This window comes from Apus apus, chromosome 18 (genome assembly GCF_020740795.1).
Source record: "Apus apus isolate bApuApu2 chromosome 18, bApuApu2.pri.cur, whole genome shotgun sequence".
Lineage (NCBI taxonomy): Eukaryota > Metazoa > Chordata > Aves > Apodiformes > Apodidae > Apus > Apus apus.
The window spans coordinates 4158085-4184993 of record NC_067299.1 but is presented as its reverse complement, the minus strand read 5'-3'; the positions used below and the strand labels follow the sequence as shown (position 1 = coordinate 4184993).

At 40.1% G+C, this 26909-nt stretch overlaps 1 protein-coding gene across 2 annotated transcripts in view; it reads right to left on the bottom strand.

Annotated features, from left to right (window-relative positions):
• The window catches only part of VMP1 (vacuole membrane protein 1), a 66778-nt gene that overhangs the window by 34547 nt on the left and 5322 nt on the right, over positions 1-26909 (bottom strand). For both annotated transcript variants that reach the window (XM_051635675.1, XM_051635676.1), the window contains 6 exons: positions 24003-24104; positions 21605-21740; positions 19371-19461; positions 17544-17654; positions 5217-5384; positions 388-519 (listed from right to left, as the gene is read on the bottom strand). In XM_051635675.1, the coding sequence (XP_051491635.1) occupies positions 388-519; positions 5217-5384; positions 17544-17654; positions 19371-19461; positions 21605-21740; positions 24003-24078 (714 nt within the window). In that variant the 5' untranslated portion in view covers positions 24079-24104. The remainder of the gene's footprint in view (positions 1-387; positions 520-5216; positions 5385-17543; positions 17655-19370; positions 19462-21604; positions 21741-24002; positions 24105-26909) is intronic.

The following is a 26909-nucleotide window of genomic DNA, read 5'->3' as shown; positions in this document are numbered from 1 at the left end:
GGGGATGAGCTGACTGCAAATCATCTCCTGGCCCAGGGAGGATTTAAAGGCAGCTCTAACAACCATGGTCAGGGAACAGCACCTCCTCTATCAGTGGTTGGTTAGCACACTTTCTCCCTACCTTTATTGTGCTGTTCCTGGAAATCAAAAATAAATGCAATATTTGTAACAAATGAACTATTGTATGTGCTTCAACAAGCTGCATTCTTGTCCTCCTGGCACCAGAGGTATTTCTACCCAGAGGGAGGATCTTTTTCCATCCCTGGGAAGTCCCTTGTGAACTCACACCAACTGATTTTTGGCCTATTCCCATTTGATTCGAATGGTTATTGACTCCATCTAGCTGATCTGTGTTTTATTAATTCTGTTGTTTTGCACTGTTCTTACTTGTGCAGTCTGTGCATGTTCCAGCATCTCCTCAAATTCCTGGTACTCTTCATCATCAGGTTCAGCACCAGAGAGTCGGGCCGCCCTCGCCATAAAATATGGAGGCAGTTCTCCAATGGCTGTGCCAGCACCCTGGGAAAAGAATAATTCTGGTTTATTTTTATGTTTATCCTTAAATAGGAACCATGTGATATGCACAGTCCTGAGGACATTTCAAACTGTTAGAACTGATAATCAGACTGGCTGCTTGGAGAAGTTTGCTTTTATCCACCAGGTTGAATTTCTCCCGATTTCAAAGATAAGGCTGTTCCTTGGAAATCCCAGTTTCCCCTTCCCTTGGTGAGCAAAATCCAGCTTCTCTCAGCACAGACTATCATGCTGCAAAAGTCAGTGGCTCCCAAACCACGGTCTGCAAGGTCAAGATGACGTGATGTGTGCATCTCTGGGGCCCTGCAGGGTGGCGGGTTGCCCGGCTCCGGCAGCCGGCTGTGGAGGGGGAGCCAGAACTCGTTGTGGGGCTGGCCAGGCCAGGGGCCCTGCTGCCCCACACTATCCCTGACTCAGCACAGCACTGCCAGCCCACCCTGCTGCATGATGCCAGACACATTTGCCAGCATGTGACAGCTCTTGCTCCTTCAGAGTAATCTGGAAACTCCTCCCCGGTGCTGTCATGTAGTTTCCTTGGTCAGTCATGAGACTTTATGCAAGTGTTTATTAGAAAACAGGTTTGGGTTTTACTGCAGCTCTGAGCAAGGGAAAGAAAGTTAAGCAAAGCTTGATCTTGAGCGTTCTCTCTCCTTAGGATGGAATGAAAAAAGCCAAGAGAACTCAAGATGAAAGCATGGTTCCCTTCTCACCACAGGAAAATTATATTTGTTTTCTCAGGACATCAAATGACTCATTTCAGTCTTGTGGGTAAATGCAACCTGAGCTTAACCAAGGGAAAAAAGAAAAGAGACACAGCTAAGATTGAACATATGGATAAACAGAGGATAATGAAACAGGAACTTGGATTACAGTTAGTATGGTTTAAATATAGGACAGGTAACAGGACAATAGTTGGGCACCACACTGGAGAAGTGCTAAAACTTAGTACACACAGATGGCTTTTCTTTCTCAGGGTCTGTTGTAACAAATGCTTTTCTATTCCTTTGAAGCAATGTGAAAGCTTTTCAATTTCCTTTGTTCCTGCTCTATATGCAGCTGCAAGCAAGGGAGAATTCCAGCTGCTGTGGATATTCCAAATCATCAGGTTGTGGTTTTGAATACCACTGCTCTCTGCAGTTACCCAAACTGTTAAATTCTCAGTTTAAGTTCATAAAGTGCACAGACTCATATGTTTATGCCCTTGTTTTCCACAGAAGAAAAATTTAAACGACTGCAACAAGCTGAACTTCATTAATCTGCCTATTTCTGGCACAAGGGAAGATAAGCCTGAAAACAGTAGCAACAACGTTTCAGAAAAATTAACTTGAGGTTATGTTCTCAGGGTGATGCAAGAACAAAAAGTCACATTGCTTCTCCAGGCTCTGCCAATTTGCTTTGGCTTCATTTTCTTAACTAAGGAAGAGGTTTGCATGTGTGTTGCTGGACATGAACTTTCTTTAAATTGGATAAGTCACATGCCCATTATTACAAAACATTTCAGAAGTGCAACAAAAAAATCATATGATTTCATGGCTGCTGCAGATAGGTTCCTTAAGTGCATAAAAAATAAAGAAGCAGCAATTATGGGGATCCAAACCAGTAATTATTTAACTGCTTTTTTTAACATTAGCTTTGCATTTTCACCACTTAACTCTGCGTGCCACTTTTGCATGGAGATTCCTAACAACAAATTGGAAAGGCAAATGCTAACAACTTTTTTTTTTTTTACTCAAATACATTAAAGAAAAGGAAACTGGGAAATTACTCCATTAGAAAGAGAAAGAGTCTTTTAAACAGATTTTATCCTGGTCAGGGCACAGGCCTCCTGTTCTGCTAATCCCAAGCAATTAAACATTTTTATTCTTTCCCCTCATTTCTTGTAAAAGACAAAGCTGTAACACATTAAAAATGTAGGGCACTATTGAATTCCTTGTCCCTGTGGGATGAGAGGCTGTGAAAACTGGCATACACCTAAGCAGATTGTTTTTGAGAGTCCTTCTGCAGGCCCAGAACTGGGGGAGCCAACTTTTAGAGTGATTGAAAAAAGCATCATTTTCATTTCACCTAATAATTCCTTAGATACAGTGATATTTAATCCTCATTATCAGCAGAAATGGCTATCACTGACATGCAGGGGACTAGTAATGATTTTAATCTCTGGAAAAAAACTACCTGGTTTTAGTTGGCTGAAACAGCTGCTGATGGTTTTGTGATCTGAATCAAATCCCTTGTGCAGATAAATCCCTGCATTCAGACCTTGCAGGATACTTAGTCTGGGTAGCTTTGTAGTCAGAGGTCTGCAAAGTCCCCACTGGGAATGTCCTGCTTTCAACATTTCACATGAAAACTTACATTGACACCACCCTCCCGTCTCCCTCCAAACAATCAAGTAGATTCACCTTGGAGCCTTTCAATATAATTTTACTTCACAAGTGCAAAGGAAACAGGCTGTTGGTGCTTTTGTATCTATTCCTCACAGGAGTCCATGTGCCGTGTTAGAAACACATCTGTGTACATCTGTTAATTCCCTTTCTTTTGCATTTATCCAGGGTTTATCATAGTAAGTCTAGATTTTAGAACCAATTAGAAGTTGCTGGTTCCATTAAAAAAAAACAAACCCACAAAGGATTTTGTCAGCTCATTCAACTGTATCCAGATTAGGAATTTAAAATATTCCTGATTTCAGTATAAAAGAATACAATTACTTAAATTAGATATATTTTTATTAAGGTTTTGATTTGTAAAAACTAGCCTTCTCAGGTTCTGGAAGTCACTGTTACTTTCCTGTTAAGATGGACATTTGGTTTAAGAGTGATAGAATCAAAAATAAGTTTCTTCAACAGCTTCCATAAAAAAAATGAACTGGAATTAAGACAAAAGAAACACACTGGAAGAAGCAGCAGCAATTGCCAACTTGATTTGGCTTACAGGAAATTAGCAAGCAATGTTTATGTACTCATGAAACATTCCAAGAAAGCATAACATTACACTAGACACCACTGGTAGACAGAGGATGCTCCCAAGGGAAAAACTGAGTGGAGACAGAGTTCAGTGAAAAGGTGAGCTGAGGGTGGACTTAAAGGTGAGAAGAAGGGAAAGGGAGGAAAGTGTGGGATACAATTGTTCTGCCTCAGTGCTATTCCCTTGTCCTCTCCCTAGCCTGGACCAAGGAATGCAGCTCCAAGGAGAGACTGAAGGTACCGTTTGTTCTTCCTCATGGCTATTGAGGTCACAAGCTTTCAGTGCTTACAGCTCTATTAACTCATTTCTAAACTACTTAATTCTCATCATAGTTATTTTACATGCTGAAGATTAAGCAATAGATGTTTACCCTGAGCTACATTTTTATTTTGCAACCCTAGAAACGTAACTTTAGTAAATACCTTTTTTTATTACTCTAGTCCCCGTCAAACAAACTTAAGCAGAGGGGGACAAGGGAGAAAATAAAAAGAAATCTTAACATTCATGGTCTTATAAGTACTTGTATGTTTAGCTACCTATCAAGCATGCAGGCAATTCTGTCCTCTCATTACAAAGAGTGAGATTTAAGATGTACTTTGCTTCTTGAGAGGACTGTGAGTCCACTTTCCCTGTTACTATTTTGACCTTGGTACTGCTACACATTACCTCAGGCTGCAACGTCCGCAACTTAACTGGAATTTTTGTTAAGCAACACAGCTGCTGGTAATTTTAAAAGCTGAATTGACCAAAGTTGACTTAGTGTATCTTTTCATATCATTAGAAGGAATCCAAGGGCAGACACCAGATACCAGGTATTTTCAGAATTTCCTCTCTCTACATTTGAATTGGACAACCAAAAATTTAATAATTAAATCATTGGCTAGAACAGGAAGCCTACTCACTTAAAATAAATCAAGTTAACTTGGCATGCAGTTCACAGCAGATGCATCTGTGCAAATTGCAATTCAAAATAATCTACAGGCCATGAAAAAAACAACTTAGCTGACCAAAAGCCTCCAAAAATCAAGACTTCTATAAAAAGCTGCAGGAGGAAAAGGAAAACAGAAAGGAAGATCCAATGACAGCATTTCCTAGGACCATGATTCACTTAAAAGCAACCCTGCTTTTCCTGTTTTAAGTGAAAAGTCTGCCATGAGGGAAACAGACAGGGAAACAGAAATAAAATACATTAAGATATACAACATAACACCCTTATTTTAATCGAAGCTACTGATGCAACAGAGAAAAAAATTTCAGCTACAATATTAGGGCCCGAGTCCTTTGAATGAGTAACTGCAACTTCACCACTTCAAACTCACTTTACAGGCTCAACAGTTTGTGAAATGATTTATTGCTTAGCTGCATGCAGGGCAAGACCTGGCAGCTACAAGATCGTTTGGGATGCAGATACCTATTCTGAAACTTACCTTTTACATCAAGAGCTTTGAAGGACATGAGTGTTTTCTGCTAGTATTTAGAGAAGTATTCAACACTGTACTTGATAAAAACCCAGTAATACCATATTAATTCTCTTTAAAGGACATTTCAGTTATTAATTAGAAGGTTGATCAGGAAGGCATCTACTCACACTGCAGATACATGCTACTGTTGACAGTGTAAGTCATCATTATTTTGCTAATTCAGGATTTTTTGTGTATTGCTTAACACAGAAAATAAGTGCATCAATTACAATTAGTTAAGTTTTATAAAACAAACCTTACCCACATGCAGGCCTCCAGCCTGACTTTTGAGATGATAGCCCATAAAGAGATGGATCCTTCAGTCGTCTCCTCGTCAGGGCAGATAATTTGATCCGGGTAAGGAGGCTCAGGAAAATTAACTGAGTTACATTCATATGCAGCAAGGGTAACTGATGCTATGTGTGGACCCTGGAAAAACACAAGTCATGTCAAATGCATTTTATGGTAGTTATAATAAAGTTAAAATTAAAATCTCACCTTCGTCCCTGATGCAAGGAGCCTAAATCTTACTGTATTTCTCACTCTGGCCATTAATAATGTTACATATATAAAATTTTAAAGCTTTTTTTAGACCACCTGAGATGCAGTGGTTCAGCTTTTGCCACGCACAGTAGTATGAGGTTGCCAAGGAGAAACAAGAATCCTTACTTCTTAAAAAACAGGAGCATTTTTTTAAATGACTAGGACTTTACAACATCATATATTGACATTCTTTACTTTTGGATCTTTCTCCAAAAATCAACTGCTTAATTTGTGTCAGTTTTTCTGTGCATACAAGGAAGTGACCTTACTGCTGTTTACTAAAAATGGTTTGAAATAGCATTCAAAACTTGAGTGTTACTTAAATGCCATATAATTCAATTCATTCTAGTCTCCATCTTACATTATAAGATTTTTTTTGGGCAGACCCCCAAATAAAAGTAGCATAAAAATCCGTTTGAGAATTGAGCTGCTACAGACTGAAAAAATCTGAAAGAATTGCCATTATTTTACTACAAAAGAAATGAGAAGCAATTCAGATTGTCTGTGGCCTGAACAGTAGAGGTTGTAGGTAAAAAAAGAACGATTTAGTAAGAGGTCAGGGAAAAACTGTCCAGAGAAGATAGGAGGAAAAAAAACAAACTAGTAAGTAAAACTAAGGTACTTCCATAAATAAATTTTAAAAATTTAATTATTTTTTTTTTTCATGGAGAACAAATGACACAAACCTTAACTTTTGTTATGAACTATTTGATGGCTTTGAATGCATTGTTGGGAAACATGGCCCACAATTTTTTCCTTCCAATGAGTGAGGGAAAGCGTGTCAGGCCCCAGCGCTGCCGCTCCCCTGGGCCGAGCTTCCAAAGCTGCCTTTGAAATGCAGGAGCCAGAGGGCCCTGCAGGCTCCATTTGCACATTAAAGGGTGACATTCCACAGCAGGTCTCACACAAAAGGTGAAGCTCCATTGCTTTTGCTAGAATTGCTGGGAAGAAGATTTTAGTTGGGTTCACTCACGTCAGTATTTCAGGCCCCGGTGAAGAGACCAGAGCACTGGACTTCAGCAATGACATCGATGCTGTCATTTTTAAAGGCAATGAAATAATTTTACAAATCAGTTATTTTTCTGTATGTCAGCTATGACTACTGGTGTCAGAAGTAACCAATGCAAAATCAAACCACTCTTCAAAGACAAGTTGCTGTCATACCAAGGAAATTCTTTAATTTATTCCTTGTTATTTTACAGGAGAGACTAATTCAAAAGTGCTTTTGCATACTTTGGATTGTAGGAATCGATAAAACCTCCTGAGATGATAAATGAGCCACAGATTCTCTCACAACAACAACAAAAACCCAAACCAAAACAAAAGGTTTTCACAAAAGTAAAATTGAAAAAGAGGAGATCCAGAAGTTGATACACGAGAGTGGTTTTGATATGTCAGGGAAAACAAAGAATGGATGAATGAACAAATGATGAATAATTTACACTGTCAACATTTCTATAGGCCTCCGTGGCAATGAGTAACTTTCTGGTACTTGGTGCAAGATCATCCCTGTCCCCAGCAGCTTGTTCATCTCTAAACAAATCATGTATCTCTGTTTTACTCATCCAGGACAGCTGCAAAGAGAGTTGAAACTTTGCTAAAATTGTGAAGTACATTTATGGCAAGCCTGGGAACCTCTTTCTCCACCGTACTCTGAAACTTCAGGAATGTAATCCCATCTCCTGGCTTGTCCCTCCCCAGTCTGACAGCTACCTTGGGATAAAAAAGGTCCTCAAACCACTTTCCTTAAATTAATGGTTTTCATCTGCAGAAATTTGCAATAAAGTTCTTTTAAATAGCAAATTTGCATGGAGGAAATCCCCACGTACTTGAGTTGTAAATGACCATTTCCTCTGTGCCCTTGAGAATAAAGGTAAGGTCGTACCAAAGCAGTGAGATATGGTGTGTGAATCAAGAAGTATGACTTTCAGTTCTACAAAACGCGGAAGACAAGCCACACTACAGTGTGACTACAGCCAGCTGTGATGGGAGACTGTTAGTTTCAGAGACAAATTAAATCGCTACTATAGTGAGGCCCTCAACCTCTTGCAAGGTTTCATTGATAGCACTGCCAGCTTTTCTTCTCAAACTGCACACAGGGTGTGTAAAGACCACCATACAATCTCAGGAGAGCAAGAAATGACAAGAAGCCTAAGAGGAGGCTCTAAGAGGAGCATCTCGCCATGAGCAGCTTCCTTTCAATGGAGTTGCCATCCTTGAAATGGCTTAATGGTCTCAGAACATTGCCTCCCATTAAGAGAGCTCTCCCAGTCTCAACAAACGTCTGCAAAAGGAAAAATGCTACAAGAATTAGCCAATGGAAAAAAAGGCATTTCACAAAGCAGCTGTGACCAGCCAACGAGCCACCTGAAGGCTAGGCCAACTGAACATATTTCTTCCACTGTAATGTAAACAATTCTATAATGGAAAAAAGTTGGAGTTATGGAACCCACAGAAGCCACATTTTAACTGGAATAAGAAATAAAGCATAAACGGTTCATTTAGAGTGATGAAGTGTGGAGTCCTGGAACTCAGAGGGAGCCAAAGGAAAGCAGAACAATCCTGTGTCCTCCCCTGGCAGCAGAGCCCAGCTGTCCTGCAAGTCAAATGGACAACGTCTCGCAGCTTGGCAGGCTTCGTGCAACATCTCCCACATCTGCTTTTGTTCTAGCTCAGCTCTGAAAGCTTACACGGAGCATGATACTCTCCCAAAGCCGTGGTTACCAAGCACCTCAAAACAATGGTTGGCTCAACAGGACTGTGGTTGCAATGGGGGTGGGAGGGAGGAAGAGCAGGAAGGTCTCTGGATGTTTCATAAGAGAGGTGCCATCTTCTTCATATTTAGCAATAGTGACGATTTAACTCCGTATGGAACAGGGAACCAACTTCAAATGAGCTTTAGGTGCCACCTTTGGAAAACCCCAGTCAATATAGACTCAGATGTTTTCTCCCTGTGCCAGAAGGATTAATTTCCATATAATTTTTAAACCCTCTTCACAAAGAATACTGCCTCCACCCTCTCCTCCTCCTCTCCGTGGGGGGTCACAGTAAACACTCAGTGTTTTGCCTCTCTGGAATAGCTCAGTTTATTTCAACACTTTAGGAAAACCTCTCAAGATATCCCCTCTTTGACTCTAACTGCAGCTCTACCTTTGCAAAGGCCATGTACAAAACTGCCACATCAGGCAACAAATACTAAAACCAGGCAATTCAGTAGACACGCTGCTCACCAAACCAGGAAGAGTCCCTGAAATTCAAGGCATGTAAGATCCTGAACACCAACTGTCTTTCCCTCATCCTCTTCCAATGATTTATTCTTTTTTTCCCCCTTTTAAATTGCAGGAGGCACTAACAAGGGCCAACAGAGAAGAAATTGAGAAACATTCTGCTGACTCGGGTGAGAAACATTTGCTCGCCACTACTGACGACCAGAAGGAGCCTGTGGTCAGGCTGGAATGTGATTTGTTAGAAATATCTGTACAATTTAAAAATCAAGCAAGACAAGGTCTGATCATCAAGCTCAACTCAACATAAATCTATTTTTTAGCAACAGTAATTTACGGGAGTTTGGAAATCCCTATCTACACAGCCCTAATGTCTCATAGAAGGTAACTGCAAACTCTTGAACTCACAGGCCTTCAGAGAAGTTTTAGTTCAGTGACTGAAGGGAACCAACTCAGATGAGACACAATTAATCCTTAGAAATAAGCTACTTCAAATGCTGCATTATAAAATTTCTAGAAAGTATAATATTTTTATCCATAAATTATGCTTGGAAATTAATCACTGTGAGTGTAAAGAGACAGCAGGCACATGAAGAAAACAGTTCCAAGTCCTTAAAAGCATGCTGATATGTATAATACTTAAAACAGAAGTCTTTACCATAAGGAAAAATGACTGAACATCCAATAAAAAATTAATTATATTTTCACATTATGAATCATTCTCTGCACCTAGACTGTGAACACAATTAAAGCTGCAAACAAATTCCACATGAAATGCTGGATTCTCACATGCCCCTTCACAGAACAGCCACCCTGCTGAAGTGACACGAGCACAAGAACAACTACATCTAATTTTAACCTTTTATATTTGGGGAAGATATAATTTTAGACTGTCTCTAATTTAGAAACATTTCACCAAGAAAAGTGATATGTCTGCCAGCAAGAAAAATATTGCACTGAACTCATTGCTGAACTTAATGCACTAAAAATCTGTTTTCCTCCATGGATACACTGCTTTTCATACTGGGTTCAAGACTCAGCCCTTCCACAGGGGGGAAACATGTCATGCTATATTTGATTAAGATAAATTGGAAAAACAAAAGCTTGCTTCTCATGGGAAACATCCTGCAAGCGTTGCCCCAGGCTGCGACTCATCTCATACTTATCTATGAAGTCATTACACCTCTCAAGAAAGTAAAACTCAAGTCACAGCATCTTTTTTTTATCTTCAAGAGCAGTGGACAACTACCCACAAAGAAAACCGGTCTGTGATTAAGAGGGAAAAGCTTGATCTGGAGGTGGTGGCCAGTAAATATGTCAATCTACTCCGTCTGTGTTTCAGGATTAAAACGTCTTGTGATTTTATATAACGTCTGGTATGCAGTGCTGGCTATAAAATGGAGCCAGAACAGAGAAGGATCCATACCTAGAGCATCCTCAAGTGACACAAACATCTATCAAGCAGCCAGGGCTACTTTTAGCAGATTGTCACAGCGTTTCAAGCAATGTCTTAATTTTACAATCATGTGTCTGTTAGCAAGTTTCTATTCCCACTTCAGTCAGAGTGCAGCAATGGAAATTCCAAACGATGAGCCACAAGCTCTGAATATGACTGAACAAGAACAACTGAGGGAGCAGGCACGTGGTGCCTATGCATGTGTGACACGGCCACGTTGCTACTTTGAAGAGTAACATGAAAAGCAGACTTTTTTAAGGCTGTGCCCACGCTGCCTTCTATAGGGGCAAACAGACTCATGTCAATGAAAGACACAATTGGAAGAATCCAAGTTTATGCTCTGGTGCTGACAGAAGACAAAAATAATCTGTCAGCGTTCTCTCCTTGCCTTCCCTAGCCACCCACTTATTACTTCTGAAGAATAAATCACAGCATCTATTCAAATTGACAGCAGTGGTGATGGCTGGCTGTAACATCTCCAATTAGAGATTGTCTTGCATTGTTATCATTATTTCCAGCCTGTTCAAGGAAGCAGTGACATGAAAAGTATAAAGTTCAGGCTATGCATAAAAAAAGAAAAGAAAAAGAAAACGAAAAAGAAAAAAGAGCAGAGACTCCAAGGGAGTAAATGAGGTGAAAGCATAATGTGACCTCCCAGCAGAATTATGAGAGACAGAACCAGTGATGAGGAAGTCAAACAGATAATGAAAACAAGGTGTCAGCATCTAAAAGGTAAAGTCCAGAAACCAGTGTACCGATCATCTCACTAACTCTTCAGCTTGGTGCAAGTTCCAGTCACTGTGGTTGGCCAAGATGCTCCATATAGCTTAAATATTAATGTCACATCAATATTTTGCAGACTTCTGAAAAGTTGAAGTAAGGAGGCTAATCCCTCACAGATGGTGGAGCTTCACATTAGCTGTTTATTGCCACAGTTCCAGCTTGAGATAAACCACCCAGACTGTGACATGGGCCGTGCTCAGCAGCACTGGAAGCCTTATATGGACCTGGCACTCACACCACGTTGGGTTCTGACTCATGAGGTCCAGCAACTCACGGTGGGGCAGTACAGGAGGTTATTGCTTCCAGCTGTCCCACCAGCCCCTGTGCCAGAGGTTACCACCCTGAAGCAGGAGAGTGGGACCCACAGGGTCTGCTTGGCAGTTGTCACACTGGAACCCAGCAGAACTTAAACGACCATTGATTTCAACTCAAGTTCACACACCAGTCTGGGGGCTTGGGGCTCAGCTCACAGCCTCCCAGAGTGAGCTGCAGCAGTTGCAGGGATTGTTCTTCCACAGCACAATCTAAACCAAGAGCACAGATTTATTCTCTGCAGGTATCTACAGGTATCTGACACCTACAACAGCTTAGATGGCCAGACTCCAAAGGAACATTTTCCTCCTTGGAAATACCATTTTTAATCTCAGATTTTTTTAATGCAAGCAAGCCACCAGAAAATGTAGAGAAACACCCAGGTTACACAACTAATCTGGCAGCAGTGTCCACTTGAATTCATTGGGCCCTTCCAGTCCACCAGTGCTGCAGTTTCAAGCAGAACAGAGCCCACGTGAGCTGTAAGCAGGAGTTCCCATCAAGAGATGGTTAGCAAAAGTGATTCTTTTAAAGTTATACGTTGAGTCAAGTATTCCAGGATGTTTCAGTTCATTGTAAAAAGCTTAGGACAGATGGAGGAAGTAGGTTTAAAGGCATGAAGGAAACAAATGAGAGAATAAAAGTCACAAACAACCCTCACACAAACAGGATCCATTTCACCTTCAGAATTCATTTCTGTCTTCTGCATCCACCATGTGTTTTTCTTTCAACTACCTTAACAAGTCAATAGCAGTAATCTGAGCAGAAATATTAGGCAGAACCAATTGTTATTGCATTTGGTTTAGGCTTGCAAGTTGACATGTGAATTGAAGAATAGTATGGACTGAAAATGAACACCTCAGTTAACAAAAATAATTCAGCACTGGGAAGAGGAGCGGTGCTGCACCCTCCCTCCTGGCTCAGGCAGCTCAGGACTAAGGAGAAAAAGTAAGGAAAGTAGAGAACGTAAGGAAAAGTTTCTCTACTTTTCCTTAACACACAGAACCCACAGTGTCCTGGGTTGCTCACACTAGTTTTGAATGATCCACAAGAAAAGAGCAAAACTTCTCCTGGAGCTGACAATCACTATGAAAATACTCCTGCATTAAAGTCACAAAGAAATAAATGGAGAAAAAAAAATGAGATAAATTCTGTGGGTTTTAAAATTATTCTGTCTACTTTATAAAAGTGGAGTAAGCCCCATTTTGTAAGCTTTTCTTTTTAGAAGCACTTTAGTAATTTTATTATGAGTCTCCTGGAACCAGATAACTAAGAGGAATTAAGAGGAATTAATTGATTTTAAAAAGTTTTCAGTACTCCTGGCAGGAAAGCATTTATTTATTTTAATTTTTTTTTGTTTGTGGTTTGTTGGGGTTTTAAAAATTATTTACACTGACAACATTTCTTTTTAAGCTAATGTGCTCATTATTGCACAAGGTGTTTGGATTTAAATCTTCCAGTTCTAACTTAAACCAGTTTAGATAGAGCCAAACCACGACTCACTTCAGCTGCAAACTACCACACTTGCAGGAGGCCAGAATGTGACCCCTGTCAAAGCCAAACCCTGGAACCAATTCAGAACAAAAGCAAGACACTGAACCCTGAAGCCCAGATAAACTCAAAGTGGCTCTCTAAAGCCAGCACTGCCAATAAGGGCACTGTCTTTTCAACTCACTTCCCTTTAAAGGAAGCTTTCTGTTCTTTTTCATGGCCTGAAATCATTGCCATGCTCTCTTCCACTCTGCTACAGAACAACCCAGTAAGAATTAAGCAGCAAACCCACATATTACAGTTCTGAAAAAATCCGAACTCTTGTGTGACCTCGGCACACAAAACATTCCTATTGTACCTCATGTTTCCTGTTTGTGCTACTCCACAACCTGGCCACCACTGACAACCTTTTCAGCAGTTGCTCCACTTGGCTCTATCAGCAAGCAGAGCTCCGTATTTAAGAAACAAAAACACAAACAAATGCAAACAGCCAAAGCCTGCTCTGCACTTTTGACCTGTAAGGAATTCACTTCCATTCATCCCCCACGGTTACAGCTTCTAACGGGATCATACACAGACGGGACACTTATCATCCACGAGGCTTTTTGATAGGCCTTAATTCTAAGCTGATTTTGTTTGCCTCGGCCACATCTTTTGCAATCCATTTGCCAGAGCTGAACTGAAACCAAATCACGAGGCAGAGTGAAGATGGCAATGGCAGCACAATCCCAACCCCGCGCTCCATCTAGTGTCCCGTGCTCCGCCGGAGCCGCTGCCCTGCGGCAGCTCATTCATTTCATTTCGTGGCAGCAACCAGACCTCTTCCAAGATGTACAGAGGCAAGAAATTCCTGATGAGTTACCCTCAGTCATCTTCTTTTGGTAAGCAGGTGATTCATGCCATTTATATTTTAATATACCACCAGTAGAGGAGAAAACATCTCAGGACTAAGAAAAAAAGCTGCGTGCTGCTAACGATATTTAGAGTCGTTAATCATAGTAGGTTTTTTTCCTACAGAATCACATTGTGATTACTATTTTTAAAGTGTTCTTTCTAAAGAATTGTGAAAAACCTTTAACGGATGTTGGGAAAATAAGCCAGCAGACTTGTTTTGAAAGTGTCAGAACAAAAAGGATTCTTGGAAGAGTGGCTTGCTTCCCTATTTCTGCGCTGAAGATCTGCTCCGTGCCAGCCCTCAGCTCTGTGCCTGTTTGCTGCACAAGAACTGTTTCTGAAAAAGCCATGTCAAATTTTACATTTAGTGCTGGCTACAACTGAGGAAGCAGCATTAAACCAGCAAAGCAGATAATGTTCAGATGTTTTATAATATTTAGGAAGTTACTGAATCAGAGAAATAGCAAACAAAAGCCAAATCGAACTCAGCTGATCTCTCCTTCCTAGACAGAGGTGTATGCAGCAAGAACGTGCTGGTGAGCAACAAAATCCAAATCAGATGTGAACTGATATTAACCAGGGGCAGGAATATCCCACCCAAATGAGACTGTGTTAGATTTAAAAATTTACTTTACAAACTGTTCCCAAGTCTTCTCAGCTAACCCCAGGATCTCTCCTGGCACTTGAATCCATGCTTCCCCAAATAGCAGCTGCTGAGAGATGCTCTGGAGAATCCAGACAAATGACAGTTTTTGACACTGGAAATACAGCAAATCAGGGCAGGGAAATCAAACACCCAGAGTCATTCATATAGTGCATCTATTGCATAACTGCTGCTACGATTTGCCCAGCTAGCAGCCTGTGCCTGTGAGCAGCTTGATACAGAAATAGTTGTATGCATTAAGAGGAGGGTTATATTTAAAAAAGATGCACCTGTGTCACAGCTGAAGAAGTTTAGGCTCGCTGTCTGAACAGGTGCCCACATGCCATCCATTCCTACCCCTCAGCCCTTTGTGGCACAGACAATACTGCAAGCATCAACAAGAGCTCAGCAGCACATGGGTGGGCCCAAGAGCATTGTTCTCTAGGCATGTAATTGCATTCCCAACAATCTCACTCTACATACAGATTTTAAATGAGCAATTAATTAAAAGCAATTTTAAAACACTTACTGAGTCTATTCTCTATTGCCAGGAAATCCAGGCCCTAAAGCAGAAGAATTGCTGTTTTGTAACTTTTCATGTGAATAAATAGAAGAGTAAGTTTGCCATAATGAAGAAATGTACTTAAAGTATATGGACATGAAAATAAAATATGTGGTAATGTAAAAATTAACATTGTGAGTTCTCCACTTAACTTGTATTTCTACTTTTAGAGGCAACTGCTGTACAACTGACTAAGCAAAATAGTTGAAAACTCCTCCTTTTGAAAGCTGGAGCTCTTAACTGCCTTGTTTCCAGATGTAGTAAACCCAGAATACTATTCTGAAATAATTTACACTTAAATGTTGCAGCAACACTCTGAAGTTAGTACTCTGTGTTCCCTTTCACATGAGGTGTAGGCTCAAACTGAGGAAATATCAAGGAGTGTATTACTACACTGACAGTATATGGCATGTAGGTATTGCTGACAGCTCTATTAACAAGAATATTAACAGTCTAGGTACTTAAAATGGCAACACACTATCAGGGCGATGAACTCGTGTTTTTAAACTCCCCCTGCCATCTAGTGGCTGCAGAGCCAGGCACACTCCACCAAAATACAAACCACTCAGGGTTCAGACAAGCCTTCAGTCTGTATTCTGTAACCACTTTCCAATTATTCAGTGCAATCTATTTTATCTGCATTTTTCCCTTAACAAAATTGTGTGAGACTTTGCCTCTTACATTCCAATAAAATACCTTCACTAACGATATTAAACCAAGTTTCTTTTGCTAGTTAATGCACCTCCCTGTCATCTTTGGAAGGCTGTTCTCCTTCCTGCACACCCACCAAAGACTATATTAATAAACCAATACAAACGTTTTATTTTTCAAACATGCTACTTTAATATCAGTTCACAGCCTAAATATATCCACTTAGGTGTGCATTACCCACAGGAGTAAAGTAATACGTTATGAAATGTAATTTTTTTTCTATTAAAGTAATTTAGAACTATTTAAACATCTGGATTTTTAAAATACAGAGTAAAAGCAAGAAAAAAAAAAAGTGGTGCTGTCTTAGGGAGACTTCCTTAAGTGATCAAATCATCTTGGAATGGCCTGGAGTATGAAATGACAGCATTCTTGCTAATCTGTGTCTGATCAGTGTACTGCACAGAAACATTAACCATTTTGAAATACAGTTTAGAAATGGTGGGTAACACTTCTTATTTACTTATTCCTGACACAACATGTAAAAATTAAGTCTAGCAATTGTATGATAAGTTCTCCAAACTGTTTCAAAGAGAATCTCTCATTTGTAACAACTTTGGTTAGAGGAAATATTGACTCTCACTAGTTGACAGTCTAAGAAAACATAAAAAGCAGAACAAGATTAAAATCTACCATTTAAGTGGCTTCCTACTTGTTGATTCAAACCTGCTGTCCTTCTGAAGAGCTGGTGATCCCAGCTTGCTGCATTTTCACCCCACCATAGGCTGGCAGAGAGCACGAGGTGAGCTGAGGCTGTGATTCCACCTCAGCACCACTCGATGCTGCTTTGCCTCTCCCTGCACCTCGGTGGGGGCCTGATGATTCTGACTGATTCTCCCTCTTCCCAGGCTATCTCTCTTACTCTCCCACAGCAGCATTGTCTCTGCCAGTGAGAAAGATCTGTACACTGTCAGTTCACTGCTGTCTAAGCACCATCCAGCATTACCTAAAAATATTTGGACACCGTTCCTCAGCTTTACTGCATTTCAATTTCCAATCATTTAGACTGACAGCATTAATTTCATCTAGTAGGCCATGCATGCCTCAACTTGTCTCTCTTTAGCTCTAGTTTCCTTTCTCCTGTACTTTTTGTCCCCAAGTCTTTCGGGAAGAAGCTACACCAAGAGCAAGCCTAAGACTCCTGCAAATGCAGCCCATGCAGATGCCGTTCGATCCAACGGGCATTGCACCGCTGTGTGGAAAAGCATGAGTTTCTTGTTTCTTGTAGTGTTTTCTGTGTTATTGGTAATGATTAAAGCAGTTCTGAAAGTAAACATCTGTAATTGTTCCAAATACAAGATGACATTTGTTGCATAAACTGGTTTTAATTATTTTGTGGCCATGAATCCTTCTCTTAAATCCAGGACAGTGGTTTCGTAAACAAGGAACTAGTCCAATGGCCAAAAGCAAAACACACCCAAACATTTCCCTAACTTTTCTAGCTAAGTTGAGATAAACAACACCACAGAAATTTTCAGAACAACATATATTATTTTATCTTTGTAGACAAACCTTTTTCTTGCTATTATTTTTAAAGCAAAATTAATATGGGCTGAACTCAAAACCAGCTGCCTATTTCAGTGGTTTCAGCTAGAAAAATGATCACTTTAAGCTACTAAAAGAGTGTGCTGAAAAACTTTTAATGGAAACATTTGAGCTGCACACACTAGAAAGTGTTCCATTCAATTGGGAATTAGAGCTTACAGATTTTGACTCATTGTTTCAAAACGAAGATTTACAGCAGGCTAATATCTACAGTTCAACAAATAAATAGAACACAGACTACAAAACAAGGTTATATAGAATATGAATCACATTCACTAGAGCCTGGAAGTCTTACACTAAGGATTTAATTTCCCTGAGATGCACTTAACATTTAGGACTTGAGGGATATTCTTTCTTCACAGATTTTAAAATATGCAACAATTAAAATACACAACTCAGAAAGAACACAGTATGGAAACTTCCTTACCAAGTAGAGCAGAAAGGTGTGGAGACCTGTTCCAAGTCCAACAGAGGACAGAATCCCTAATCCTACCCAGTAGGCACACCAGAAGAACTTCTTCTCCATATACCGCACATACTGAAAAAGGAAAGTCAAAAAAGAGGAACAAATAAAGAATGGTGATGTCTCTTAGGGGAGAAAGTTAAAGCTTCAAGGTAATGTTACCTGATGAGAATAATTGAAACAGAATCCTAGATACTTCTGTTTGCGATTTATTACAATTTCAGCACAGACATGTACAGAAAACAGCACACTTGCAAAAGAAAAGCCCATATGCCTTAGAATCAGCAAGTTTCCAAGGAGATAGATGAAAAATAGTAGGGGGTTGATATCCAGAATAGGCACACTAGGATTGAGCAGGAACCCTGGACAGTATCTGCTGGAGCCCAAGCAGTGAGCAGACAGCTCAGGGAATTGCCTCAACAGATTAAATAAAGGAACAGAATTAGCTGCACTCTCAGTCTGTTGAATGTTTTATCTTGGACCAGAGAGTGACCAGGTTTGTTACTTCTAAGGAAAGACTGAAATGCTGGGGGTGTGTTGCACACATAAATGAGGGGATATGGGAAAGTCACAGCAAATTCTGTGATTCTGTGACATAAAAAAATCCAGCTGGATACACTGGGAAAAGGGGAAGCAGCATCTCCCTCTCACTGCCATGAGAGCAGTAGCAAGAGGATGAACCAGGCCATCAATTTGTCTGCACCACAGCCCCAGGAAGAGCTGCCATTTTATACAGTTCATGGACCAACAGCCCCAAGCTGAAGTTCACCAGCCTTAACCTGGCTTCAACCTGTCAGGGTGTAAAAAAGTCCTGAAAACAGCAAGTGAAAACCACAAATATGCTTCACCATTCTGAGTATGCTTTCAGAAGAAAGTGGGTCACGTTTCAAGCACATGTTGAGGGTACATAGAGGCAGTAGCAGGCCATGGACCTCAGGGAAGGAGCTCTGGAGAAAGGGGGGTGGACAGACACCTGCTGGCATACATGACTGAGACTGCCCAGGCAACGGCTGCACCCTGCAGGTGACAGTCCCCGTGACAGTCCCCTTGCCAGTCCCAGGGGCACAGGTCTGCTCCCAGCAGGGTCCAGGAATTCTTGAGCAGCAGAGCTCTGCCAAGCCTTGGAGGCCAGGCAACCAGCTCAGAGGCCATGTGCCTCAACACCAGCTTGTCAGAGCCATCTAGCGGCAAACGTTGATGGCTTACACTTCAGGTGATACAACAGCATCAGTCTCCATGTACTCTTATAAAGCACAAAGATTTTAAAACAACAATTTCAACAGAATGGGGGTATAAGAAGCATCACAGAATCATATTCGAATCATGAAATTATTTTATGTCTAGATATACACTTATCCTAGCACGGGACAGGGGCCAGGAGACCCTTCCATAGCAGAGTAAACATTTCTCAGGAATCATTAAGTTCTGTCATGACTCAGTTTAGCACTGTAACTCAAAAGTTCACACAACTATTAAAAGCTTGTTAACAGCAGATGTGAAGGAGTGCTGCAGCACTGGAGGTGTGCTTATTCAGGAGCAGATGAGAAGTGGAACACCTACAGAGGCAACAGAATGGATCAAATGATACAGCTGATCATTCTGCAGCTCTAAAATGCAACTCATCCACACACAGCCAAGAGGAGTCATGACATGAGAAACAAATACCCCTAGTGAGCAGGAGTTCAAAAGATACGATTTCATTAAGACCCCATCCAATTCTCAGTACATCTACTTTAGCACAGGGACAGGAACTATTAATCACTAAAGAGAGTTGATTTGAAAGCCTCCTACCTGTTGATGTGCTCCTTCAATGTAATATGCAGCTGTGAGCACTGCGAGCATCAGTAAAAAAGACACCAAGATGCTTCGTCGATGCCACAATCTTAAAAGACAAATGGCAATTAGGGTTTTCATAGTTCAGCATGCACTTCAAAGTAACTCAGTTACCCATGTAGACTGGGTTTGCATGGATGCAATCAGGGGGGACAATGGCAGCTGACAAGTCTGCTATTGTAAAAGTACAAACCTCCCAATAAAGTATCTAGGGAGCTTTTATTCTTTATAGAAAAATCTCTGCTTCACTGTCAAGTGAGATCAAAGCTCAGCCATGATTTTTGGTGGGTTTTTTTTATAAAGAAAAACAAAAAGTATCTGAAAACAAGCACAATCTGAGAACAATATTAATCTTCTGCAGCCAAGACAGTCCCAGACACAGGCCCATCAACAATATCCATGGCTGAGCAAAGTGCAGAGCAGGCACTGGCTCTGGGTGATGGATGAGCTGTGTGGGGAACACAGAGGGTGAATTTCAAACTCTGGGCTGGTGGGTAGAACCACAGGGAAGAAATCTTTCTACTGTTTGGGTTCCCCTGATATACTGAACTTAATATATCTCATAATAGGTCAAAGTTGAACAAGTACATTTTAGCTAATTAGCATTAGGATGCTACTACATTAAGGAGAGAAAAGTGTTTTCCTACATGATTTAGTAAAAAATCACTTTTGAGCCCATTTAGTTTTACATTCATGTTCTACTTGACATGTATGTAGCCACACAGTAGGTTAGCAAATACATTTATTTTCTGGGAAACACTATTATATTGTCACCTAACAGTATAAAAAGCAAGTGCTAGCATCACTTATAAACATCAGACATGAAATAACAAACTATTAACATAACATCTACTTAGGCAGAAAAAGATAGAAATATGAGACATGGAATATAGGGAAAAGTAGCTCTGACTAAGTTTAAAACAGATTGTGCTGCTTATTTTAGCATGAGAAGTAGATTTTCAATTGATTATCGTAATTTAAATCACAACTTACTCAAGTGGAACACAGGATATCATTAAAAGTCAATCTGAGGTCTCAACTCAATAGCTTATAACTTATTTTCTGTGAAGATATTATGTTAGTACTAGACAATATAAATGTGCTGCACAAGAGAGGATGCAAGTTCTATTTGTAACAGAATTTAGCACATAGGAAGCCAGGTAATAGCTTAAAGTAAGACCTCAAATGTTATTTCTGCTGGATTTAAATAAATGCTTGGTGGTTGTCAGAAATAGCTAAGGCAAGACCCTATGAAAGTTCTCAAATGAACAATTCATTAGTAGCCAAAAGAATACAAATAGTAAAATAAGTAGGTTTTGGGGTTAGATTTTTTTGTTTTGGGGGGTGGGTGTAAAAGGGGATTAAGGCTACACTAAATAAACCTGGTATTTTTCCTACAAATAATTTTAGAAGATCAAAATGGAAAACAGCAGCTTCTGTCAGATCTTCCATGTCAGCACCTGGAGCCTAGCCCAGAGGGGTCAGTGAACACCACCCGTTACCACCAGCCTCAGCTCACTCTGCAAAGGAGCAGTCTGAGAACCAGAGTCACCCAAGGTGACAGTAGATAACACATTTCAGCATTAGTAAGAGATGTTAGGGCTGCTACTTGCAAATTTTCTAACTGGAATAAAAGTCCATTTTATCCAGTGTGTTAAGTAATACTTAGGGAAAGTGCTTTAATAAATCATTTCCTGCTGTGAAAGGGACCACACAGCTCACATGCAAAGTCCTCTTAGCAGCATCATAAACATCACTGCAACCTCCACGTAACCCTGAACCCTGCCCTAGCTGAGCTATTTGAATATCAGAGATATTAACACATACATTATTAGATCAGCACATAACACTGCAGTCACAAGTACAATATCTCTTGCCTTAAGGATCCCTAAACACTGCACCATTCTTTCAATTGGAATATGCAACTCTTCAGAAAGGAAGTTTGCCATTTTCTTCCACTGACACCTTATTGTATTTACACTTATGTAATTTAGACAGAAGGTCTGGGTGCACAGCTAGAAGTGTGGTATGATCCAGCAGCCACCTTTAAGGTTCAAAGATAAATATGTTTTCTGAAAGAAGAATTTTGAAGTTGTGAATCATCAGGGAAAGCGAGATGTCAGAATGACCTACTGAATCAGAGCATGGGTTTCCCCAGAATGCTTAGTAGAAGTTAAAGAAATTATCTTTACTTTATGGTCCATTCCTTCAAGTTTATTAGAGTTTCCAGGAAAAAATACTGCAAGGTAACAAGCGGTTTTTTCCACAGCACAATATTCAACCTCTCTTCACGGTCCCTTCGCTTCCGTTCACTCAACAAAGAGGAATCTGCAAATGGAGAACAACAGCAATGTAAAAGCACAGGCTGACAGTTAAGAGTCTATCCCACTCAAAAATATATGGAGGGGTTTTTTGTTTTGTCAGTAAGCTCACTTGAGCTCCCAGGCATCTTTTCTACTCATCACAAAGTTGTTTGCTCCAAGGGCATCAGAAATCAGGGGACATTTTTCTCCACGTAGCTGGTAACCATTCAAGAATCTAACTGGCCCAGTGTGCAGAAAGTCTGGTATTTGTGTCAGCCCTTATGCAAGGTACTGCACTGCTAGTTACAAGTCAGCTAATGTATTAGGTCAAACGTGACTCTGTCACCCACTACAGAGAGCACATCTCCCCCTGAACCTTTGCAGTTGATTCTCTTCCAAAGCTGTGCTCAGACCTCTCCAATCAAACTAGATTGAATTACGTGTGCTCTTTAGACACCTCAGTCACCATGTAACTGGATAACAGCCTCTACCAGTCAGGATCCTCAGGCTATGCTGAGCCTTGCCAGGCTGTTCAGCTTCTCCAAAATGAGCCCAGGAGATGGGAGATGCTCCCAAGGACCTGCTGGGCTGACACTACATATTTGGTTGATTTTAACTGTAGTAATTTCATTATAATGCAGAGCTCAACCCCACAGCAACAGCAGGCACTGCACACCAGCATACAAGTACAGAAGAAAGGGTCCTCCTAATAAGTGTGTTATTTTGCACTTACAAGACAATCAAGGTTAACAAAAACCATGACTTTTTTTGGATGAGAATGGCTTGGCTCAAAGGTTGTCAAGCTAATGAGTGGCAATAATTTTTAAACTTTTAAAGAAAATTAATTCTGAAGTAAGAGAAAAAAATATCACAAAACAATGGAAAAAATAACAAAAATAATTCTTATACCTGGACACCGAACTCATTTAAACACCACTTACTACACAAAGACAAAATACATGTATTCTGTTTTATGTATGTTCAAAGCACTGCAATAACATTCATAAAATTTAAATTTATTAAAAGCTGTAGCATTTAAAATATTAATCTTTCTGAATTCCCAGCATACTGTAACTCAAGGTGTATCATTTCAGCCTTATTCCAGTAATTGAAACATACTGCCTTATCAGATGCTAATATTTACATAGGAACTACATAGCTCATTAGCATGAGGTATTTTGCATTCTTTAGCTGTGAGCATCAGTTGCTTTAGATGAAGGAAGAGAAATTCTACAATTGCAAATACTGGCTAACACCCACATTCCCTCAGAGTTACAGAATTATTTAAGTAAAAGGCTTTGATTTGTTCCATACACACACACACACACACACAGAGTTCGTCTTTAAATCTCACTGCCTTCATTCCAGCAAGAATTTTTATTCTCTGTTTTTTCACTTAATATGTCTAATAAAAATGCTTCAACCTTGTTTTTTATGACCTTGTTTTTAGGTCATAAAAGACAATGGTGCAAGACTGCATACAACTTGAGAAATCACTTGGTTACAAAACTTAATTAAATATGGAACTGGCACATTCGAAGTTGCCAGGAAAAAAACTAAAATTATTTTAATTTATAAGCTATACTACACAGCACAGGTGATTCAGTGACACAAGGCTCTTCATGAAAGCTTCTCAGGTTATTTTTCATGAATCCTAAACATTAAACCAAGCCTGCTTCAGATGTACTAGTAGGAAAAACAAAGGCAAGGAAGGAAGTATTTAACTGTCTTGTTAGTAATTTATCATTGAAGTGGATAAAATATGGTGAAGCTAAAAGACAACAGAAAAACTAGAAATTGGGAGACTAATAATTGGATTTCTCACAGAGTAAATCAGACTTTCATTACCAAGTACTAACTTTTCAGTGCCAAAGGGTGGGGCTGTATAGCCTGACTTCCACAGCCACATACTTGCCAACAGTTTAATTTCTTAGCTCAGCCCTGTTGCAGTCCCTGTTGGTACCCAAGTCAGCTTTACAGGGCTCACGTGCACATCAACTACAGCACAAGAACTTAATTTGTAGATCAGGAGAGGGGGAAAGAAAGAGTATAAGAGCACACTGAATGGAAACACACAGGATAAAACTACTCTGTGGCTTTACAATACATAAAGCCTCTAGACTTCATATTTAGAGACAAGTGAAGTTTCCAAGATGGATTCATGCATGGAGGCCCTTTGCATTATCTGGGCATAAAGTGCACCAACATAAATTCCTTTGGAATATTGTGCTGGCCATGTCACACACCAAGCTGACCAGCTGAGAACATGAAGTGATTTTCCTCCTACCTGTAAAGCTTCCATTGTGCTGTTCTTTGATCATTCCTATGCGTCTCTGGTCACAATCTGTTCCATTCTCTGCCATTTCATAGATCAGTCACGTATGGGGATCTAATAGCAGAACAAAAATTAAAAGCATAATGTCTCCATTCCTGGTTATGAAGACTCCATTTTCACAAGGATACAGACAAACATCCAACAGTTTTCCAAATCACAGTTACCCTGCATTCCACCATGAAAAATGAGAAAGTGATTCAGTTCCCACAATGACAAAGATTAAAACATTTCCACCTACAGAAATCTAAATTTTCCACTTAAATGACAAAACTCCCTCACTCCTAACAACTGAACAAAAGCTTGTTAAACAATCTCTTCTACTAATTAGCTGACTGTTGGGGGGCCAGCAGCAGCAGAGCTTCATACAAACCTCAGTTCAATCAGGCTCTTAAGATTTGATCCTCAGAAAACATACACTTTGGCACTAAGCCTCCAGGTAGCTGGCATGTAAGGAGACCTCAAAAACCTCTCAGCTGAAAAAAATTAGCCCACAATAAAGTAACTAAGATACAGAACTGAGTCTAACTTCCCTAAACCAGAGAAGGTAAATTCTTCAAAGGAAGTGAAGCCTCCCTCTAGTGAGATCAGCCTCAAAAAGTGCAAAAGAACTGCTGTGGTTTTCCTTATCCAGGAGAGTAGATAGTGCAATAATTGGAAGCCAGCATAAATCAGAATGCTGCAAGACCTTTTTTCCTTAAGAAAAAAAACAACCACAAAATAACCAACCTGAAGAGCTGACAATTCTTATGCAATCAAACACAAAGCAAGTGGCCAGTCAGCCTCCTTGCTTTAAAAATCCTCTCCTGAATCTTAGAACAGTTTCTGGATTTTTATTTTGGAGAAAGAGTCCCACAAAGCTAAAGCACCTTATCTGCATTGCTTTTCTCCCAATAAGCAAACATGATTTACAGTTTTTGATACTGTGCTTTTGTTGGAAAGAAAAGTTATATTAAGCCATAATTATGTTATATATAGCCATATTAAAATGACAGGCTATGTAAAACTGTCTAGTGGAGGAAATTAAAGTTTTACGGAAAAATACTTCCTCTTTGATTAAATACTTCCTCTTAGGCTTAAAATACAAGCAGCAGCTCAGGTTTGGTTACCAGCAGTGAGATCTCCCCTTTGATTCAAACTGCAATAATTTGGCCATTTTGCTACAATGTGATTATTAAAAAGGGGTTTTACTTAAAAAACAATATTCAAAACCATCAAGGCCTCAGAAAAGGGTCCTTCGTCCAGAACCTGCTTCCAGAACTAGAAATCTCTCTAGTTAAACAAGCTGCATAAACTAAGAAACTCATCTCCTGCATGTTACAGTGATTATTCATTGAAACTTGGGCTCCAGAATACCCAAACCACCAAGAAAATTAATAAAACAGCCTTGCAAAAGTTTGCTTCTGAAGAATGTTGAAGGACTCCATTGTCAGCCAAGGACAGAGGACTGACCTGCTGCAGTAAGACCTCTACAGCCTCATTCTGCAGTCACGTGCAGCCAAAGGTTTGCTCTGAACTATCAAACATTAGAGAAACATGAACCTCTCTCTCCTCAGATCAGGTTTATAGTAGCCTGAGACTGCATGGCAGGGGAGTCACACCGGTACCTGACGGAGGATAACTGGCCAGTTGCTACAGTGATACAAGGATCAAATGTTTGGCCATCTCCTAACTTCACTGGGACAGTAAAATCCCTGGAGATGGTGGAGTAGTTTGTTTCTACTGACTGCACTTGCTCGTGGTGCTCTTATTTTTTATATACATAAATACATATTTATCTACGTTTACAATATAAGCTTATATAGACACGCATGAGTTACACACACACACGTGTTACACACACACTGACACACAGAAAGCTCAAATTGCAGAGGGGAATATTTAAATTTGGCATCCACAGCTGGAAAGCCTGATGTTCACAGAAAGCTGCTTAGAAAGCAATGGCCATCAGAGCCATTCTGCACACAGCCATGCTAAAAAAAAGTATGTTCCGACTTGGGGAACTTCAGTCACATTTTGTTGGCTTAAACATAACAAACACTAAAACAACACAAACCAAACAGAACTTAAGTGGAAGCTACAAGTTCCTCATTTTTAAGTTAATCTCTTTTTTCCTTGTACAAATCCAGCCTTCAGAATTGAAGTCTCAGTTGGTTTGGTCTCTTCTGTCACCTTAATGATATTTCAAGAAAGTTAATTCACTGTGATACAAACTGCCCTCTATGTTTGATGCTAAAATCTAGGCTGTGCACAACACTCCTCCTCCATGAACTGAATTCCACTGCAATCCATTAAACATCTTACTGGCACATCAGTCTCCAAGGATCTCAGGTGCATTGTTATGTACATGCTACACCTTTCACAAACTCAATTTACAGAGTGTTTCTCTGCCTTCTTAGAAAGGCACTAATCTGGGATTAGCTTTGCATGCTACCTCACAAGTCAAGGTTCACAGCAGATAAATAATCCCCTCATACACTTCTGTGGGGTAAATACTTTTAAAGAAGGTCTTGAAGTACAACCATTCTGCAGAAAAGCTCTAAAAACTTGTATTTAAGAACACAGTTGACTTGGAGATTTGGTACCTATTCCATGGTAAACTTGAACGGACTGCAGTTCAGAAACCAAACCCTTACTGGTTTCATAAAACACTCCTTGGTTTTCCAAAGTCTAATTATACTTAAAGCGTCTTAGCATAAGGAACTGGAGGATGTGCATCCAGAAAAGCTCAGCTCTCTGATCTGTTTGATGCCTGTTACAATCACTAGCCCTACTCTAATGTCTCCCCATGGAGATTAATCACAGTGGGAGTCTGACCCAAAATGGAGTTACCCTTCATTAACTGAGTCCACATCCTCAAGT